This window comes from Amphibalanus amphitrite, unplaced genomic scaffold, assembly GCF_019059575.1.
Source record: "Amphibalanus amphitrite isolate SeventyFive unplaced genomic scaffold, NRLGWU_Aamphi_draft 000062F_arrow, whole genome shotgun sequence".
Taxonomy (NCBI): domain Eukaryota; kingdom Metazoa; phylum Arthropoda; class Thecostraca; order Balanomorpha; family Balanidae; genus Amphibalanus; species Amphibalanus amphitrite.
In genome coordinates, this window is record NW_024881558.1 from 338,777 (window position 1) to 360,516 (window position 21,740).

Consider the following 21,740-nt stretch of genomic DNA (forward strand, 5'->3'; position numbering starts at 1 on the left):
TGCGATGTTCAGAAGTGCCTCTAATTCGCGAAAATGCTTATGACGTCACCATGTCCTATGCATGTTGGAGCTATTTTTTACAATTTGGGGGTCAAAAATCAAGATAGAAAGTTGAAATTTGGTAAATCTAATGTTCTGATAGAGCTTTATGACATATATTCCGGTTTTTTGGAAATTCTCAAAATTTAGGATTTTATTAGCTGTTTTCCAAAAAATATAGTTTTTTTGAATTTTTAGGGGTGAAAAACGCCCTTTATGGAAAATCCGAGATAGCCATTTTAAAGAACTCGTTAAGCGGCGTCTTTTCATGTCCTTAATTTGCAATTTGCTTAAAACCTCGATTTTTGGCGATTTTTTAAACATTTACTATTTTTTGACTGAAAACGCCATGTAGTTACATCACTAAAATCGATATATCTCAAACATTTTTGAAAATTTTCTCTTAAAAATTGCACAGGAAACGTCAAATTGATGGGGGAGAAGGTATGCCAAGTTTCAAGTTGATAGCGCAAGCGGTTCATGAGTTATTCAAGAAAAACGGAGGGGGTCGGATCCGACCCCCTCCCCCCAGGCGGTCGCGGGTTAATGTGACCTTGGCACCCACAATAATGTATGTGGCAAACAACATTTCATATGTTGGAGCGTTTGCAACTATAAAAAGACTGGGAAATGTACGCTGACATGCGTCGAATCGCGATTCCGGCTTGATATGGTCTCGAGAGACAGGTCACAGGTCAAAGGTCATGAGTCAGGATCATCTCCCCGGCTCAGTTTGACCAAAAACACTGTTTTGAGCGCTCTTGTGAACAGTGATGTGAGCATACGCTCTAGATATAGGGCTGTGTGGAATCGGGCACTGTTGGCAGTGTAAAGTGGTTCTGTCTCATTTACAATTGGACCATGAGTCCGTAAATACAGTTTTTTTCTCTCTCTCTCTCTCTCTCTCTCTCTCTCTCTCTCTCTCTCTCTCTCTCTCTCTCTCTCTCTCTCTCTCTCTCTCTCTCTCTCTCTCTCTCTCTCTCTCTCTCTCTCTCTCTCTCCCTCTCTCTCATGACATTTATAGATAAGGTATAGAATTGATTAAACTCCGAGGACACTGAAATGTTCGTGGTGGTCGATCGCTTCTTGCGCGAGTTATTTGCGAATAACCCAGGGAAGGCCCGTTCGACCACCATCTCACCCCAAAGCGCCATGTTTAATGCACAAAAATGTGTGTGTATTTTCACTTCAAATGCGCAGGCAGCATGTTGATCGTCAATCTTGCCGCACCACCACGCAGTGTACGTATACAGCACCACGAGCTGTATGCGTCGCATTGTGCCTCACATCTTGCGCGTGCAATGTGATTATTTTGTGACTTTTACACTCCTTTCATCCACGTGCTGTCAACAACCCCATCATCATCCGAGCATCCGTCTCCTGCGGTCCCCGGCTCGGAACCGCCCAGAAGACTAGCGCTGCGACCGGCGCGTCTCAGTCTGAGCGTCACCCTGACCGGTTACATGAAGACGGTGTCTTCCTCGCGGGGGAATCAAAGTGGCGTCGGCGGCGGTACGAACTCAAACTCGCTGTCCTCGCGGACTGGCGGACCTCCTGAGCGAGCCAATCGCCGTGTTGTCCGAGTTTAACCCGCGCGGGGCTGGGGGGGGGGGTAAATTTTACCCCCCCTCGCGAATTTTTGCGATATCTCAAAAACGGCGGCGCGCAGCGCCGCCAAACTTTCAGTACCTTTTCTTACATCAATTTGACACCTTCCCTGAAAATTTGAGCGAAATCCGTCGGAAAATTTTTGAGAAATTGACGTTTTAGTGACGTCATGTTCGCCATTTTCGCCTCAAAAACGGCAAAAGTTCAAACGCCGCTAACATCTTCATTTTTAAAGTAATCAAGACGTAACAAAAAAGGTTATACGTAATTTTACTTTGTCTATCAAATGGCTATCTCGGTTTTTTGAAAATTTTGGATTTTGGCCTAAATTTTTTCAAAAAACTGATTTTTTTGGGAAAATCATTGTAAAATCCAAAATTTTGAGTCTATCAAAAAAACCGGAATATATGTCAGAGAAGTGGTCTATGTGCACCTACATACCAAATTTTAGAAGAATCGGTTCAAAAATGTGGGAGTTATTCAAAATTTTATGACGTCACGACACACAAAATTTTTGAAAAATGACTTTTTTGGAAGTTCTAGACCTCGTACGGAAACAAAAATAGCACCATTCGTTTCGCCGTGAAAAACTGCATCAGATAGACACCTTTTTAGGCCTTAACAACCAACTTCAAAATTTGACCTCACTTGACCTGACCTTGACCTGACCTCGACCTGAAATTCATCCAGAGGTGGTCCATATCACTTATTGAGTGTGCCTATTGAATTCTATGAGTAAAATGACCCATAAAACATGTGTCGTACACGCCCTTTTCTATATTTTGTTTTTTGGTGACCTGACCTGACCTGACCTGACCTTGACCTTGACCTCTGAATGATATTGTATGCAACTAATATTGTCTTGGTAGCCTAAGAACACGTTTTGGGCGATCAGTCTCAGTCCATGACTCCATTCTTCGGCAACTACGGTGCAAGGCCGATACTGTAGAAACTTGCAATTTGTACCCTTGACCTGACCTTGACCTTGACCTCAAACTTTAAATTAAGTACATGTTTCTAGTAGTTCGTGATGAGAGCTTTCGATTGGCGTTTGAATTTTCCAAATCGGACCATTAGTTCGGGAGATAACAGGGGGGGTAAAATTTACCCCCCCCCCCAGCCCCGCGCGTTCGGCTGGAGACCCCAGCCCCGCGCGGGTTAATGGGCTGTCGGCGCGCCCGGCAGCCGCTGTATATGACAAAGCCCGCACTGGCCGCTGGCAGGCGGGCCGAGCGGCCGGCTATTCTCAGCTCCGCCGCCGGTAAACGCTAGGCCAAGTGGCGTGGTCGTGTCGCGTCGGCCGGGGGCGCCCGCGCCCGCGCGCCAGTTGGAGCCGCCCTCTCGGCCCGGCCGCGCCGCCCGGCCGGCCGCCACGGCACGTGCAGGTGTCAGTGTGTGAACGTGCCGGATGGCCTCCTCCAAGGAGAAGCCGGCGCACGGTGAGCGCTGGCTGCTCACGCGCAAGACATGGCGCTACATGGCCGACGCCGGTCGTCGGCTCATCCCCGAGGGCTGGTCACCCGAGCACGGCGCCGCCGGTATCCATCAGATCGAGCAGAACTTCCAGTCCGTCTGCAAGAAGGAGAAGAGCTTCCTGCCCTGGCCCAAGAAGAAGCACGAGCACGAGGAGGAGGGTGCCGCAGCGGCCGCCGGCGATGGCGCGCGGACTGTCGAGCGGGCCGTGGACGCGCTGGACGTGGTGGACGCCAGCTCCAGCGTTCCGGAGACGCCGACCACGCTGGGTGCCGACAGCCTCACCGCTTCGGACGAGGAGGTGACCGTGATCGAGGACCCCGGCCTGGCGGCGTCGCCGATGTTCGCTCAGGCGGCGCCGTACGGGGCCAGCGCCGAGGCCTACCAGCGCTCGGCCGGGCTCCGCACCTTCTCTGCCGGCAGCCGCATCACGCCCGTCGGATTCGACGCCGAGGCGGCCGAGGAGCTGAAGCAGCGACTGCGGCAACGTCAGCAGCAGGACCGCGAGCGGCAGGAGCGCGAGCGAGAGGTCACCGTCGGCGAGGAGCTCGAGGCGCTGCTCGAGGACGGTACCAAGAAACTGGTACGCTGCGTGGGCACGCAGACCGAGGCGCGCCCTGACGACCCGCTGCCGCCGCTGCCTCCTGTCGAGACGGACAGCGGCAAGGGCACCGAGGCCGAGGTCAGCACGCCGGAGACGCCGCTCAGTCCGCTGTCGGTGATCGACTCGCGCTCCGAGCCGGACAGGGGCGCCACAGCGGTCACCCCCGGATTCACCAGTGTGGGAGTGTTCGGCGACCTCTCGTCGCACCCTGTGCCGCGCAAGGACTCTGTGACCCACGCCGGCGCGCCGCCCTCGGACGACGAGCAGCACAAGTTGCGCCATGTCGAGCATGGTGAGAAGGACGGCGCCAAAAAGGAGCTCGCAGAACAGCCGTCGCCAATGCTGGATCGGTTCGGCGACAAGCTGTCCCGCTACCTCAAAATGGCGCGCCGCGACTCGGTCACGCGAGACAAGGACAAAAAGGACCGCTTCAAGACGGTCAACTACGACAAAACGCTGCGCAACATCAAGTCGAAACGAATCAATCCCGACACTCTGGAGGACATGAGTGAGGAAGTCAAGCCACTGGAGCTGGACGAGCCTCCCAAGTCACTGCTCAGTGATCCACCAAAACGGGCCCGCGCACCTGCAAAGGTCGCTAAGCCGGCGCCAGTAGCAGCGGCGGCGGCGGCGGCCGCGCCGCCAGAGTCCCGGCATCATGACGCGAAGAAGAAGAAACGGCGTGGTATCCAAGTGGGCGAGCCGCTACCTCAGTACATTCTAGACTCGTTGCGCGGCGCGTTACACGGCTTCAAGCCGACGCGCAAACTGTCCAAGGCCGAGAGTGAGATATCTGCGAGCGCTGACGAGCGGTGCAGCGACCCGCTCAGCCCGCGTTATTCCATTACAGTCAGTGACGACCTGGGCACGCGCGACCTCACCCTCTCGGACATCGAGTCGTCCACAGTGGCGCCGTTCAGTCTGTACAGCAGCGCGCGGACTAGTCTGGACGTGACCTGTGACGCGGTGGACGATTTTCTGGCCGGCCGTGGCGCGTGCGGCGGTGACGTGCCGCCGCCGCTGCCGCCCAAGCCGGGCGTGGTGGCGATGCCGCCCAGCCAGCCGGTGGCGATCTCTGAGCCGCGCCGCGCCTCCTCCTCCGACCCACTGGTCGCCTCCTCCTCCCCCTCCAAACAGGGCTTCTTCGCCCGGCGGCTGTCGCACGCGCGCGCTCCCAGTGCCCAGGCGCAGCAGGCGCTGGCGCATCAGGCCGCCGCCGCCGGCCACCACGGCTCTAAACGTGGCTTCCTCTCCACAGTGATGCAGAAGACGGGCAAGGCGAGCAACCACGGCAGTCGCGTGGTGGCAAAGAAGCTGTGGAAGTCGCGCTCCAAGTCCCAGTCGCGCACCAGTCTCTCGTCCGCCTGTGTCTGGACACCTCAGGTGAGTGGACGGCTGGGGCCTCTTGGGATGGGGGAGTTTAGGGGAGGGGTAGTAGGGGTGCTCTGGTGCCAGTACCATGAGGCCATGATTATAACCTCCCTGTCTTGTTCGATCTGTCACAACAGCTCAGGAAGTCTATTTTGGCTGACGGTGGTGCTTGTGGCACGGAAAATATGTGCGTAAAATCAACAACTGTTGTTTGGAGCCCCAGGAAAGCAATGTTTGTCCAAATTAACTGTGATAGCCGCTCTCAATTCTACGAAAATGCGGCTTATTTTGGAGCCGTTTAGGTGGTCAAGCAGCATTCCAGCCATTATCTTGATTTCAAAACCTTGAAATGCCAGCATCTTGCCAATGCAAGTGGTGCCAAAACATGATTCTGATGCTGATATATCACAACCGTTAAAACTGTAATATAGTCGAGTGCACTGAGAAAACAGTGTCCCGATTTTCGGGCTCAGAGACCAGTTTTCGGGCTAATGTACCATATTCAAAACAGACAGCACATTTCGAGAATACTTTCTGAGCTAGCGCCACATGGGCTCATACGATCCCTTAAATCGGTATCATTGATCGCAGAAACAGAGCTCAGTCAGTACCCATTATCGGTGTCAAGCTCTAAAACTAGTGTCACTATGATACCAGTTTTCAGCCTGATCCCCATTTTCGAGCTCACCTGATTCCAGTTTGAGGGCTCAAATTGTGTGGTGAAGCCAATATTAGGGCTCACGTCATCGCTTTTCGGGGCTTTGGTAAAAGCTGGATTGCGTCAGCTGGCTGGCCAGCTGGCGACGCACGAAAGGTATTTAATTTTAGATATACCTAAGCGCGGTAGTAGGATGGACATAAATATTTCAAATGGCTTTAAATGAAAAATTGATTGGTAAATATTCATTCTTTTATATCTAGCATTGATATGTAAGAAGCTCTGCTAGCGCCACCATACGGCGCCAGCTGGCAAAAAATCCAGTTAATACCAGAGCCCGCTTTTCGTCCGATGCAGCCCCTCCTCCCCCCTCCCCCGTGTCCAGCAGCTGCGAATAAGACGAAGCCGCGGACAAACTTTTTTTTTTGCTCGGCCAGCCTAGCGCCAGTCTCGAGCGGTGGGACAGTTAACCGGCAATTTTGGCCGGGATGCAAAAGTTACGTTAAACCGGTTTATGTTAACCCGGGAGCAAATAACAACGTGGGAGCCTATCTTAGGTGTGGCAAAGCTAACGGATTACTTACTTGTTGCAGAGGTGCCCAAAGAAGGTACTGGAACCGAAAACACAACATTGGTTCATGTATTTATTAACATTCATACACACAGTCATACTTGTGCAAGGTGTCAGTGTTCGGTTGTGGGGTGTAATAGCCAGGGAAAAAGTTCTATGAACTGAAAAACCCGGCGCCTATTACTTCGCAACATGGTTGTGTATTCAACATGAACTGCAAGGAGTGCAGACGACATTGCCTGTGCTAACTTAACGTCTCACGGGCAGCGCCGCGCTCTGACACATTGGTCCCAGAAGCGGCGGCGTTTCTGACCGCAAATCGCCGGAGAGCCGGTCGACGCCGTTGAGGGGACTGAGCAGGCCGCTGCCAGCTCCACCTTCACGTCCGCGCGGCGCAGCTCGGTGTGCGGCGGCGGCTCATCGCGCGGGCCGCACCCGTCCGTCCGCTGCACGAGCCGCTTTTCGATCCGACAGCGCAACACCGGCACGCCATTGTGCTGGCTGAGCGGCGGCAGCGGCACGTAGGCAACAAAACAGTAGAAATCGATGGGCCTGGATCGGCGTTGCCAGCAACGCCGGCAGCGGCGCGGCGGGAGGCGCCAGTGCCGCCGTCGGGGACGTGTGCCCTTCGCTGCGCTCATTCGAGTTGGCCGGCCGGCCGCGCGGCGTAGTCCTTTTGACACGGTGCGAGAAGAGCCGGATGAAGGTGGACTTTTTATTGGCGTTGCTGGTGCTCACGCCGCCGGCGTCCAGTTTGGGCGGCAAGTCCGAGTACCAGGAGTCGGACAAGTCCCGCGCGAACGCCGCCAGCCGGTCGTCGTCACTGCTGGCGGCGGCCCGCCGACGGCGCTGCCTCAGAATCGGACGAGTCGGTGGTACTGAGCACCTCGCGGGACGGGTAGCTGGGAGTGGGCCGGCCGCGGCCCCTGCCAGGCCGCGCCACCTTCACCGGCGCAGCCGCCTTCAAACTGCCCTTGCTGGGCGGCGGGTTGGTCGGCGGAGGCGGCAGCGGTGCCTCGACGTCAGTCCGAGTCGCTGTCACTGGGCGGCCGCCGCGGAGACGGCTTCTGTTTGACCCGCAGCCGGCCTGGGCCGGCTCGGCGCCCTCGGCCGGCGGCGCGCGCCGTTTCGAGCGTTTCACCTTTTCACTGTTACTCTCGCCTGGTCCTCAGCGTCGAGCGGCTCGGCGCTGTTCGGTTTCATGTGGCCCATGCTGCTGGGAAACTCGGGTGGAGACAGCTTTCTGACTGGAGTGCCGTCGAAGATGGAGGAGACGGGGGTGCTCGCAGAGTCCTTGCCCAATGCCCATGATAGAGCCGAGGCTCCACTGGACGCCCAGCTTAATCGGGCTATCGCCGCCCTCCTTCTATGGTGGATTCTTCGGCCCCCTACAGCCACTAGGGCCATCATATACTCCCAGATGGCGGCACCTAGGGGATGAGGGGGGGGGGGGTGTCTGGGCCACTTGTCCACCTCGTGGCGTCGCCAGCGACGCCTGCGAGTCGGAGCAAATGATTATGGGGTCTTCCTCGAAGGACGGGTGCTTCAGGAGATGTTGCTTTGCCGTTTTGGGCGCCACCATCTCAGATCGGTAAATGGAGCAAATCCTCCCCGCCGCCTCCCGCAGTACCAATGTTGTACTGTCTGGGTGCTCGGTGAGGACCCCAGCGCCGCCTTCCTATTACTCCCCCGGTCGCAGACCCGTCGACCCAGGCCCACGTCGCACGCTGGGGGAGCGCTCCCAGTCACGCCTCCGCAGCACTCCTCCTCGCTGTCGCGGACGCCCCGATCGGCAGCAGGTCCAGGTGGACCGTGACGCCGTCTGTTGGCGTCTACGGGGGCAGTCTCGTGGATAAGCGCGCCTCGGCGGGCAGCGCCACTCCAGTGGTCCCACACCGCTCCCCCGCGCTCTCTCCAGCCGGTCACTGACTTCAGTCACGGTTGGGGGGGGGCTTCCGCCACGACGCGGCGGGTCCTCCGACGGGAGGGAGAGCGCCTTCGCCAGTAGGCGCGATGCCAGCGCATCCCTCCTCATCTCTCCATCGGCACGACGCCCGCCTCGGCCCTCACGGCGAGTCTTGGAGCATGGAAATCGGGCAGCCAGTGATGACTCATGCCACCATCAGCATCTCCGCCTCCAGGACGCCAAGATGTGTGGCCGCAGCCGCAGGCAGCCACGCCGACCCCGCTGCCCGCATGCCCAAGTAGTCTCGAATCGCTGACACCTCTCCTGAAACAAGAGTGGTGTCGTAAACTTAAACCCCTTGCTGGAGCCCGCCAGCCGCGACAACACCGCCACACCAATTTTTGTGACCCCGGAACTTCCGTCCCGAGCCTTATTTCACGGCACGATGCTACAGTGCGCTACACGTATTGTGGTATTCAGCTTCCATGGAAACATCAACTAATTTGGACGCTCAAACATGGGAGTCAGGAGTGGTTAAGGCCCAGAGCGTTCTGTCTGGTTTATAAAACCTTGGCCAGCAGATGTAAACGTGCTTTTTGTATAAGTGGCTTAATTTTGACGCAAAAGGGCACTAACCTTCGGCGCAAATAATGCAGAAATTTCAGCGCAAATTGCAAAATAGCTTGCGCCGAACTTCGGCGCATGACGGCTTCACGGGCGTCCGGCTACCATATGGATGTTTTCCAGTTTGGGCTGCAGGTTTTAGCTCTAGGTTTTAGACTGTAGGTTTTGGGTTGGGTTGGGCTGGGCTGGGCTGGGCTGGGCTGGGCTGGGCTGGGCTGGGCTGGGTTGGGCTGGGCTGGGCTGGTTGGGGTGGTTGGGTTGGGTTGGATTAGGTTAGGTAAGTTTAGGTTAGTTTAGTTTAGGATAGATATGAATACCTATTTTTTGTAAGTTGAATTATTTTTTTCATTTTGTAGCATCATATGCCTTCCATCTTTGAACTGCCATATTCAAGCACCAGAATAAGTATGGACTTGAACCTTTTCCAGTCTGGATGCCTGTATGGAAGTTGTGCAAAATCATGCAGTTGAAGGTATTGTAACCACAAATAAGAGCTCATGACTCAAGTCTCAACTTGTCCATAATTGGTTATCTTGATGTATACTTGTAGACCCTTCCTCTTACTTGGCACACAGGCATGGTGTCACAGTGTTCTAAAATTGGATTTCAATTGGGTGTCCCAATAAAAAAAAATCTGAAGACAAAATGAGATAGATTTAGTCTTTCCGCAAAACTGCATAATGCCATTTTTAACTCAGATTTTGTCAGAACCTTCACAGGATCTGAAATGAAATGATGTAGAGTAGATGCATCAACTGTCAAGTCATGCGTAACCTGGCAGCTGGCTGTTGAATCAAACTTTTGACATATTTTTTTAGCAAAGATGAAATAAAGCCACTTGTCATATTTTTAGGATGAAAACATTTTCCCCATCATGTGTGGTTATTCACCTAAAATTCTGAAACATGGAACACTGTCATACCAGCATTCCATCATGTCAACCAGCATTCCGCAGCATGTTAGCAGAAGCAGCAGCATGTTATAAGTATATGAAAGATCCAAATAGGTTGTAGGTTGGTAGGTATTGGTACTAAGTTTAACTTAATAGGTTAGTAGGCAAGGTTAGGATTAATTTTAGTTGAGCATCAAGATAACCATTACGAACAAGTAACAAAATCCTTACCTACCCTTGAAAGCATTGCTTCAATCACATCATCACGAAGAACCAGACAAAATTTTTGCACATTCTTACACTATTTGACATCCTGAATCCAGATATGATGCTTTCATGTGGCGCAAATACAAGAAAAACGAATAATCAAACCCGTGCGTATTCGTATCAACGGCGCCACAATTGTAGATCAGACCTTTTCTGAACAAATGCCACCACAATTTTAATTGGTAAGGGATTAAAATGGCATGAGCATCAACATCTTGATTTTTTCTAAAAGATAGCGATAACTGATAACTAATAACTTACCATTCATTTTGAAATCACGGCGGTAGGTACACCAACACATGGCACTGAAAACAGCAAAAGACGGAATGGCGGAATGTCGTATGGAGCCCTAAAACGCAGCTCGAATTGAGCCCGAAAAGGAAGACGAACTGATGCCGCTTTCGGGGCTAATGTACTTTGAGCCCGAAAAGGGCGCCTAACTGATCCCGATTTTAAAATCATACAGATTTGAGCCCTGTTTTGGCACTCATATGAGCCCTTATTCAAAAATGTTCTCAAAGTGTTTTCTGAGTGTGCGGTTTAATCAGTAGGTCGCGTGTGTTGACTTTTGATAAACTTTCCTCACCTTACAACGGAGGACGCTGTCATCTATTTTTGTTGTCACGGCGTTTCCAACGCGGATTCCGGAATGGTCAGTCATGAGCTCAACCAACTTATTAAAGGCTCTCGATTTTGTGAACCGTACTTGGAACCGCACTTGGATCCTTGGTCAAGTTAGGTGCTATTTTGTCTCACTGGTTCCCAAATTACTTCACCGAACGTCGGCAGAACATGAAGGGGCATGTCGTGCCCGGCTTTGGGCGTTGTGTTTGGCGTTATTCAGGGCAGTATAGCTGGACGGTTGATGTTCCTTTTATACGCATTACGCGGACGGCATCCAGTCCATGCTGACTGAATCTTGTTAATTTGTTTCGTACAGCAAACGACGCGTAGACAAGGGAGATTAATAAAGATGCCGCTTTCTCCTAATCCACGCGCTCGGTTCCTTTCGTTCGATGCGGATATCCGTTACACATACCTGAAGAAAGCTGAAGTTATTCCTCGTTTGTACAGTTGCTTGCCGAGTCCGTGCGGCGTGCACTGTGCCGAGTGTGCAGATGCATGTGCCTTGGGCCAGCCATGCCCAAGTGCATACAGACATCCGTGTGCGTGGCGCGATCGGTGGCCAATAGTTTCACCCGTGAAGGTGGCCGCTGTGGGACCGGCGAAGCCGGCGCCGGCTGGGCCAAGTGCACGTGAACCGCAGACTGGATTCAGGGCAGGCCACTTATTGGTCTTCGGGCAGGTGTAGGGCGATGGTCGGATCCCGTGCAGATGGCCTTCGTGCGATCGGCGGTCAGCGCCGGCGCAGTCGGACCCCGTTCAGGTGTGGTAGACCGTGTGCGGTCGGCGGTCGGCGCGGGCTGGGCTGGTGCATATGTCTGCGTGCGATCGGCAGGTTATACCTCTGCCTAGTGCTGGTGAACAGCCGGCTAGGCTCCGAGCAGATGGGATTTGCGGTCGGCAGGTTATGCCTTCACCGGTAAAGTCTCCGCCGATGAAGTCACCCTCACCTCACCCAATGCAGATGGGTCGTGTGCGGTGGCCGCGGTCGCCGCGTTCCTCCGTCTGCGGACGTCAATGCAGCGTCAGCACGGCCGGCAGCTGCCCTCCGGGTCAGCTTGGCCGGCGGCCAGTGCGCCGCACGGTCAGCCGCGCCCGCCTTCCTGAACATTCCATGCACGTCACGTCCGCCGAGCGTCCGAGCGTGCATCCGCTCCTCTCCCCGCTCCACCCCCTCTCTCTCTCTCTCCCCCCGCGCCTCTCCCCTCCTCCCCTCGGCTGTGTGCTGAGGGTCGCCCGCGGGTGGCCGGTGAGTACTGCCCGGACAGTCGCTCGGCCGCTGCCAAAGACACGCAGCAAACGCATTCCTGACATACAAGCGTTCAGTCAATAGCGCTCTGTGATGAGGGCAACCTTGTGGGAAGTGTTCAAGTGCATGTCACGCATCTCAACCCGCGAATTTATTTGTATTATTTCATTACGCGCATGAAAAATTCGTCCACAGGTAGGCTGTAGTCAGCATGTGAACATCAGTGGCCATCTGGAATATTTTCGGTTTGAAATGTCCTTCATCTGGAAAGCAGACGGCGCACTGGAGTGAACCCCGGTCGTGAGGAGAGATCTTGGTGGTATGATCTATTCCACCATGCGCATGTTAATACGCAGGTCCGCTGTTTTACTCCACACTTAGGTACTGTTGACTTCAGTCTTCAAGTGAACTGGTTGTGTCGTGCAGCATTCTGGTCGTTTTAAAAGAGCAAGTTGCCACAAAAATAGCTTCGAACCATAGCAGCTGCAGCCTCGACAGACCAATCATGATCTTATGATTCGCTACTGAGATGTCTGGAGAAGATCATCAATTAATTACTTTGATGGATTCAGTCATCTCTATATCGCTTTTGGGTCTCGTTTCAGTCTGAATCCCCACAGTTTTAACCACATTGATGGCATGTGCCCCTAGTAAATCTAGCATCGCAAGGGACGCTACTTCCTATCCAGCATACCTCAACAGTAAACAATTAATCTACCTTTTAAAATCCCGTGCCAAACAACCTAAACAAAGAAATTGTTGGCCAGCCGCCGCTTTCCAGCCCGGCCGTTTGGTGGCAGCTCGATGTCATCACAAAGGGGTGGCCAGTTGAACCAGCAGCTGTCGTTCCGTTTTCCGGTGCAGTGGCCGGATTGTGGCCGTTTGTTTTTCGCCAACGGCCGCGTGCCATCGGTCGGAGTCCGAGGCACGGCCGGTCCCGCCCCCACCGCCGCCCCGCCCCGCTCTGGCACCGTGCCCGCCCAGGTAATGTGTCTGATGTTGCGCCCGGAACGGTCACGAGGTTGTGACGTCATCGCCTACGTCATCGCCGGCTTGATGACATGCGGCTGGTGCGGCGGCGAGTCTGAGGGCTGACGTGTGGGGCGGCTATTGATGAGTTCGACACATGATCTGCGAGAAGATAGGAGCAGAAACGGTCGTTCGACGGGTCGGAAGGGAAGAAACGGGACTGAATCGTTCAGAACAGGACTAATGGGAAGGGGGCAGGATGTGGACGGGATGTGGATGGAAGCGGGGGCGGATACAGGATTTTCTCCGGCCAGGGGCCAATGCAGTGGGGCGATATGTTTTTCACCTACCAGGGGCGGCAAAATGTACGAATGTTAAATGTCTACAGTGAAAATTCACGTTAACGTCTTCTGTCTTCTTCCCTTTCTCTGATGCTGTTTATGTGTAACGTTAGTTGATAACGTTGCAGCGACCCGATTCGTCGCTGCGTAGTTCGTCATATTTTTTGGCTAGGGGCTTCAGCCCCAAAGCTCCCCGCCTGGATCCACCCCTGGGTGGAAAGGAGTAACGAGAAAATGGACAGGACAGCTGACAGGAAAATGATCAGTGTCAAAGGACCGATGGAAGACAATCTCTGGATACAAGCTGAGAAGCATGCAGACGGAGACGATATTCCTTCTCTGGTTTCAATTCTTTGTCATTCCTAATCCTCATTCCTGACTTCGGTTTTCTCCTCTGCATCGAAGACTTATGTCTGCACTTGGTCTAGCTATATCAACCTTCTGAGGGGTGCCTGTTGCTTGAACCGCCAGCCTCTCACATACATATCGAGGAAGCGATGAGCGGATACAAATTTGGTACAAATGAGCGAGTGAAAGGCAGCCGCCCCGATCAGTATAGCTCAGAGGAAGAAAATCATAACAGTAAATAACAATGCAAAACATCAAACATGATTACAATCAGCTGCACTATAGTGGCAAAAAAGGGACACTTCTCTTTTTAGAATGCACAGTTATTGACGTATTTGACTGAACTGACGGCGGTATTTCAGCGAGGAGTACTTAGGAGTTGGTCAGTGTCGGATAAAGTCCGGATGAGTGAATGAGCACCTACCGTACTACTGGAATAGTGTCATGTGACCTTGTCTATCGCTTCACTTATTGGCAGAAGTGAAATGAGCCAGTTGGGAACGTAATCACCGTCTTAACAACTCAGGCTGGGTTAAGAAACAGTTGAACAATTGCTAGGGTTTGCATAGGGGTGAGAAAAGACAGAGCAAAGGGATGCCTATCAGCTGTGAAATCAAGCGTTGACCGAACTACCACAGGTAGCTCAATCCCACACATTGAACGGAAGCAGTGATCCCTTAGGTATCAGTAACGTTTAAAGTCACATGTGAACAGGAGAAAGCGGTGTTTTCTCTTTAGCTGTCACTTTACAGCCGAGCATATACCGACGCCACGATTTCGCACTCAGAAGAGCTAATAAAGTCGAAACCACTGACGTCTACAGAAACGTTGATAACGAAAATGTTTGTCATACTTCCCCGTTATTAATTAACACAGGTGTCAACGTCTCTAGTAGAATGTTACGAGCACGGCCGTGAGCCAATTCATGGTCCCAGTGTATATTTGGGTTGGTCCGCTCACGACTTTGTCACCTCGTGTTTAGGTCGTTTCGAGCGGAGAAATGATGATGATGTGAGAGTGTGATCAAAGGTGTGATGAGTTAAGTCGAGTGCCACTCAAATGATCCAGAAGCACATTGTTACTGCAACTTTTCCAAAAGGTGTACCTATTGCAGTTACGCTTTACTTTTTTCGAATGAATGGTTCTTTGAAGATTTTGTCCATTGAATGCTTTGAATTTGCATTAGACGGTTTCTCTTAAATTGATTATTTTCCAGTAGAACTGCTTTAAGAAGATTGCCGACCACCTCCTGGTCTCCTGTGACATCTTGTCATGCAATTGTGGGCATAGGCGGCGGAACGGGGAGGGCACCGGGGCACCGTGCCCCCTATGATTTTGGAATTTTAACATTAGCCCTATGGGCGTTGCATGGAAAGAATGGGACCAAAAGTCGGCAGTGCCCCCCCCCATTAACTGAAGGTGTTCCACCGCTACTGTTTGTGGCTAGCCGTAACTGGATTGGGGCCTTTGCTTTTGATCGGCTGTGCGAGTTGAACAGTCGTTTTAGCTGGCAGCGACAGCCGGTTGTGCTATGCTGCGCCGCAATACACGACTGTCGTGCGGCACAGCATACCATTTCAGGCATTCAGTTGGAGCGGCTGCAGCCACCGAGCGATTATGTAGTAGTCCAAACATATCCTTTGTTCGCCGTAAGAATTCAAATATCAGAGATGTAGGGTGGCCTGAAACAATGATAAGCTCGTGACAGCCCGACCCTAGCCGCATCAAGGCGCACCCGACCGACCCAATCTTCCTGTGCTCTCGTTGTATTTACTATTTAGCCGTTGTTGTATTGATCCCTGTTGTAGTAGCCTTTCGTTTTGCTAAGTCGAAAACCAGGCCATCACGTCGTCTGTTTTTAAACTGAGTGCTGTTCACATTGGATCAGTATTAGGCTGTCGCCGCCATTCCACCTCGTTGGGCGCCTGCTCCGGTCATGGCCGGTCCCTGCCCGGGGGCGTTCTGACGGTCAGGCGATGTTTTTGTATTGTTTCTCAGCGCGCCAAAAATACGCCGCCGGCGCGCCGGAATAGCTCATCGCCAGATGGTACGCATCGGCGGTGTCGCGCGGTCGGCATTCCTGATACCGTTTACTTTGGACAGTGACCGTGTCACCAGCAGTGGCATGATGGGCCGGGGGGGGGGGGGGCAGAGAGGCTCCTTCCGGCCGAACAAACTGGAAAGAGGATACATTGAGCTGATGCAGATGAAAGAAATGGTGGCGCAGAAAATGGGATGTATTTTTGAGGTACATAGTTATACTGTTAAGCTTATCGTGATGAAGTTAATCAAAACATTATGGTGGTGGAGTTCAGCCGTACTGGTCAGCAATTATAATCAAAGACGATTACATCTGGGGGCCTGGGACGTAATTGTTGATCCCCTGCCGTTATTGTCTCAAATTCAGATAGATGTTTTAGAAACTGATTTGACTAGCAGAGGAAACATATACACTTTTTATAGTTGCGATTTTTCCGTGATTGCTACGAGATGTTGTTTGAAGGAAATCGGCAAAAACTGGCAAGACTTCAACGTTCAGCAGTGATTATAATGTAGTTTATCGCAACGCACGATAGGGAAAACCTTTGCAAAGTTTCAACAAGAGGATCCCTTAGTCGCAAGGGGCCCTCTCTGGAAAGTTTGGACTCTTTCACTTTTTCCAAAGCTGATCATTGATTAAAGACAAACCAAAACTTTCGAAAGACATTTACCTATGCATGAAAACCTTAGCAGAGCCCTCAGACATCAGTATGGTCCCTTAGAACTGCGTCAGGTCCTTGGGGGCCGTCGTGAGGGCCCCCCGTGAGAGAAGTTTGTGGGAGCCCTCAGAGACCAGCGTGGTCCCTGGAACCTCCGTGGGGGCCATCGGTGGTCGTCGTGAAGGCCCTTATTGGCCGTCGTGGGGGCCACAGAGTTTGTTGTCAGGGCCTTCAGGGGTCATGGTAAGGGTCCTGAGAGACCAACCGTCGTAGGGGTCCCCAAAGACCAGCGTGACCCCTAGAGGCTCCATGATCCCCCGAGGCTGTTGTCGCCTTCCGATGCCTCCCTCAGAGGCTAGCGTGAGCCTTTGTAGCCTACGTTAGGTCCTTAAGGGCGTCGTGGCTGCCCTCAGAGACCAGGGTTGTCTCTGGAGCCTGAATGGGTGTTGGGACCCTCACCTGCTATTTCATGAAGGCCCTCAGAGATCGTCGTGGGGCCCTCGCTTCTCAGCAACCGTTGTGGAGGCCCTCAGAGCGTACTGTGGGGTATGTGGAACCGTAATGTGACCCCTGAAGTATACGTGGGGCCCTCAGAGGCCTTCGTTGAGGCCCTCAGAGGCCTTCATTGAACACCAAACGTGTCTCGGGATCCTAAAAGTCAGTGTGGGGCCCCAGATCCAGCGAGGGGCGCCCCTGACTGCACCTAACTGTACTTTACATATCCCACATCGGCTTTTGTTTCCCGGTCATTAATTGATAGGAGAAAATGTATTAAATGGTTCAACGGGCCCCTTGTACGAAATTGGGGGTGCGAAAAGATATGTGTGCGCCCCCACGTTTTTGGAATGGGTGCAGCTGCACACCCTATACCCCTCTTCCGCCGCCCTTTCGTCGCAGCAATGTGGAAAGATATGCTTATTCATGCTTTTCATATGCATTGTTTCCCTATTTATCTATTGGATACTTAGGTCTTATCACTGGAAATAATTTCAGACGTGGGAAAGTGTACCGTTTGTAATAATGTTTCTTGTCGTTTTTGACTGTCGAATGAAAGGGAGTTGTCAAAAGAACTCGCGATTACAATCGTCATTTTATGCTACTCAGCCAAGTACCCTGCAGCAGAATTCTCAATTTACGGTAGGTCACCATGGTGGAACGTTACCAGCTCATCCTAGCCCATCAATTTTAGCGAGACGCTACTGTGACATTCTTTTGTAGATGGCGTTTGATGTTTGCGGTAAAATATCGCTTTCGGGGCGGGGCGGGTGGTCGTCGCGGCCAAAAAGTGTCTGCCCGACTGGCGCGACCTCCCAGCTGTCTGTCTATCAGTCTACCGGTCGGCGGCGGAAGCCAGCGACCGCCGCCGCCGCGCCTCTCCTGTTACCACGCTACTGAAATGGGCTGCCGGCCACGCACCGCCAGTCAGCTCCGCTCGTTCTCCGCTCGCTCTCCGCCGCCCTGCCGCACACCGTTCGCCGCCGCGACCAACGGTTCTGGAATGTGGCGACAAGCAATGCTGGCAGCTGTTTTCTTCTTTCAAACGATGTGACTCAATGGTCTCGTGTGTGTGTCTGTGTTTGCCAGCAGAAACGCAGCCAGGTCAGTGGGTCATTAGCTGCTGGGTAATCGATACGGTTAGCTGCTAATAAGGACACGTGATTGATCCCGATCGCGAGCTGCAGTACGAGGGCAGGTCAGAGGGACGTCAGGAGTCCCGGACCGCGCCGATCGGTCCGCACCACACGGAGCAGACAGTCGGAGCCGGTTGGTGTCGGCGGGGGCGGCACAACCGTCCGCTACAGCCGCCGTCTCGCCCGGAGTCGGAGTCTGGGTCCAAGATAAACAGCGGCGCCGCCGCCGGCTCGGCGCGGGGCGCACCATCCGCCTGTGACGGCGCGGGGCGCGTGCCAGGTCACAGGGTGCCGGCCGGGCGGGCCCGCGCACAACAGTGGCCCAGGTCACGGTCAGACACCGGCCGAACTCTCTGTCCTAGTGATCACCTATGCGCACAGCAAACCCTTCCTCCAAATCAACCAGACACAAGAACCTTCATGCCCACGAGTAACCAGCCACGGCGTCACATTATCCTTGTCCGACTGTGTAGATCGCATCGGATATCTTACTCACCAGATAGATCGCCCTACAGGCCGATCCTTGTGTAGAGTATGCACCCAGAGGGAAGCCAGAGCAGACAGATGGCTTCGCTGTGCGTTGGCTACGGTGATGAGTCTGCGGCTGAGGGTGATATATTGATGTCTGTCGACTGGCGACCGCAGGCGGCTGGAACCATCGGAACGTCGAACGATCATGGGACGTCAAGCGTCACCGGTTGCATAGGATTCTTGCATCAGTTCGAGAATTTCCCAGAAGGACTTATTATTGTCTTTAACAGTCTTTTCATCTTGGCAACAATATAAATCACTGCTGGCATTGTTGGCTGGATTGTGAAATTAAGCACAACACGAACAAAGACGTGATCGAAAATATCGTTGCCCTTTTGACTCACCGACATACCGGTGTTGTGCCAGGGCCTCGCCCTGCTCGGGCCGCAGCTGGGGCGCCGGGCCCCTGCCGGGTGTTGTCACGGGGGGCACCGGCGGCAGGCGGGCGGCCTTGCCGGAGGGCGGGAGCGGGGTGGGCGTGCATCGGCTGGCCACCTCCACGGCCGGAATCTCATGTGACTGTTGGCGGCGCGGCGGCAACGCCGGCAGCTGGGCGCACTATGCCAACTCGGTCGGTCTGACTCGGCTGGCCTGCTTAACGGCCCGGCACGCGCGCGGCTCGCATATGCTGCAGCGCGTGTCGGTAGGCGTGCAGGGCAGGCGGCACAGGTGCCACACACGGGGCGGAACGGACACCACCGCTTAGTGCTCAGTGACCACCGCAGCTGCCGAGGAGAGGACAATGAAAACGAACTGCCAGCATATGTAAGACAATAATAACAGCATTGATATTTCTCGTAAAATATGTCATTTGTTTATTCCCATTAACCGGGCGAGAAAATATGGGCGACAAGTGCGAATCATCACAAGCGGGCACTACAGCCCATGGTCCATAGACATGGACAGGCCAAAACTACACACACCGCTTTACAGTACACATCTTTGGGAATCAGCTCAGAGCCGGCACAGTGGATACGAGACTGTCAGAAAATATACACGAAACATACACACACCAAACACAAAATAACAGACGCACACAAGTTATACATACGAACGCACAAAACACAAATATGTCCTAGGTTGGTAAGTAACAAATGAATAAGCTTGTTGGATCAAAGCAAGCTATTAGTAGCATGGGGCTCGGGGCTGTGCCTTGTGAAATGCATCAAAGATATCGCAGGTGACTTTGTTTTGCTCTCTGGAGCAACAGTAATTCAATAACAGCTTCTTTGCCAGGACTGCAAAATTTGCACTAAATCTTATCAACCAATGGAACAACCCTCCAGACTGATTTTACTTCTTGATTTGTGTAAGCCTCTCGACAGGGCTTTGGGGCTATAGGACAGGGAGACGCCTTCCGAGTACAAAAGTGCTGTGCCCAGCTGAACAGAAAATCAAACTTGAAAACTGTGCAAGACTTATTCGAGAGCTGGGCCAATCCTCAAAAGCTATACGAAACACTTCCATGTAAGGGACCTTGATTGCCTTGACCTGACCTTGAGCGTCCGCCACTCACAATTATGTATCGCAAACAAACAAAATAAGCCCTACCTGTACATAATTTTCTAAAACGATTACATGCAGAGTAATGTTTTACCGTGTGTTTTATTATTGACACTTACTTAATGTATGCGCTTATCTGTTTCACGGTACAAGCCCCGTCGCCTGTCCACAGTCCCGTTCTAACTGAATGCCAGTCTTTTCTGTCGGCGGGTCAGAGTTTTTCGCCACAGAGGGAGGTGAAAGATGGGCAGTGTGGGCGTGGCTGCGTGGCCCCCTGACCTGAACACGTGACTGGTGCCCGTGAGAAACGACCCGGGCCCAGTCAGACGTCGACGCGCCGACCGCTATCCGTTTCGGTCGAACGGTCCAAATAGTGGGAGCGTTTAGCGCCGGCGCCAAATATACCCCTTGTTGTCAGGAGCGAGACCCCGACTCCCTTGCATCAGCCAACAAAATGCAGCCCACATACTCTCCTTGTGTTTCAAAGCACCCTAGTGATGGATTTAATACATCTCAGACCACATGACGCCTGTGGCAAAACACCCTCTTAGTTACTTGACATAAATAGCTAGGGCGGCTGCTTGTCGTTGGCATTGTGTTTCCCATACATTCGTTTCCATATCATAGTTTGCTGTCACGGCGCCTGTCACAGGGCCCATCCATTAGGTGTGGGTTGCCTTGCTCTGCTCTCTGAGGCCAAGTGTGACCTAGCAACTGTGTGCTGTGTTTGAAATGTTGCTGTCCGTGAGTGGAGTGTGACCTGTTCTATGCGTGCACACAGAAAAATATTAACACCGTTAGCGGTGTAATTGCACAGTACATATCTGAGCACTTGAGGAAAGTTAATTTAGTCCCTTCCCCGCTTAAATTACTCGCGCTTCCAAATGAACACCAGGAAGAAGGTAATAGAACACTGTTAGGAGGGTTGGGTGTTTTGCTACATATGTAGTAAAACACCCAACCCTCCTAACAGTGTTCTATTACCTTCTTCCTGGTGTTCATTTGGAAGCGCGAGTAATTTAAGCGGGGAAGGGACTAAATTAACTTTCCTCAAGTGCTCAGATATGTACTGTGCAATTACACCGCTAACGGTGTCAATATTTTTCTGTGTGTGGTGCGTTTTCAGGTCAGCTCTGCCATTGGATGATGTGCGACCATGTCCACCGTGTGTTGCGTTCTTAGGGCAGCAGTGGGTGCATTGTGATCTCTCTCCTTTGCATCGCGCTTGCAGGGCAGCCTCCTGAGTAGATGAAGTGTGACCTAGCTGCTTTGTGCATTTCGTTCTCAGGGCCTCCAGCCTCCAGTGGTGTGAAGTATGAAATGTCCCCTGAGTGGGCGTTAGCAGGGCAGCCTCCTATGTAGGTGAAGTATGATCTAGCCTTCGTGTGTTTCACGTTCTCAGGGCAGCTGCCAGTGGATGAACTATGACCTCTGAACTCACCCTCTGTGTATCTCGTTCTCAGGGCAGCTGCCAGTGGGTGAACTATGATCTCTGAACTCACCCTCTGTGTTTCACGTTCTCAGGGCAGCTGCCAGTGGGTGAACTATGATCTCTGAACTCACCTTCTGTGTATCTCGTTCTCAGGGCAGCTGCCAGTGGGTGATGTATGACTGGTCCCGCTGTGTATCTCGTTCTCAGGGCAGCTGCCAGTGGGTGAACTATGACCACTGACCTCACCCTCTGTGTTTCACGTTCTCAGGGCAGCTGCCAGTGGGTGAACTATGACCACTGACCTCACCCTCTGTATATCTCGTTCTCAGGGCAGCTTCCAGTGAGTGAATAGTGACCGTGACCACTGACCCCATCCCTTCTGCGGCGTTCACAGGGCAGC

At 52.9% G+C, this 21,740-nt stretch overlaps 1 protein-coding gene across 1 annotated transcript in view; it reads left to right on the forward strand.

The window, feature by feature from the left end:
* Positions 1-21,740, forward strand: part of LOC122378590 — a 111,707-nt gene that overhangs the window by 55,939 nt on the left and 34,028 nt on the right. The window contains exon 2 of the mRNA XM_043359827.1: positions 4,983-5,107. Coding sequence (XP_043215762.1) covers positions 4,985-5,107 — 123 coding nt within the window. The 5' untranslated portion in view covers positions 4,983-4,984. The remainder of the gene's footprint in view (positions 1-4,982; positions 5,108-21,740) is intronic.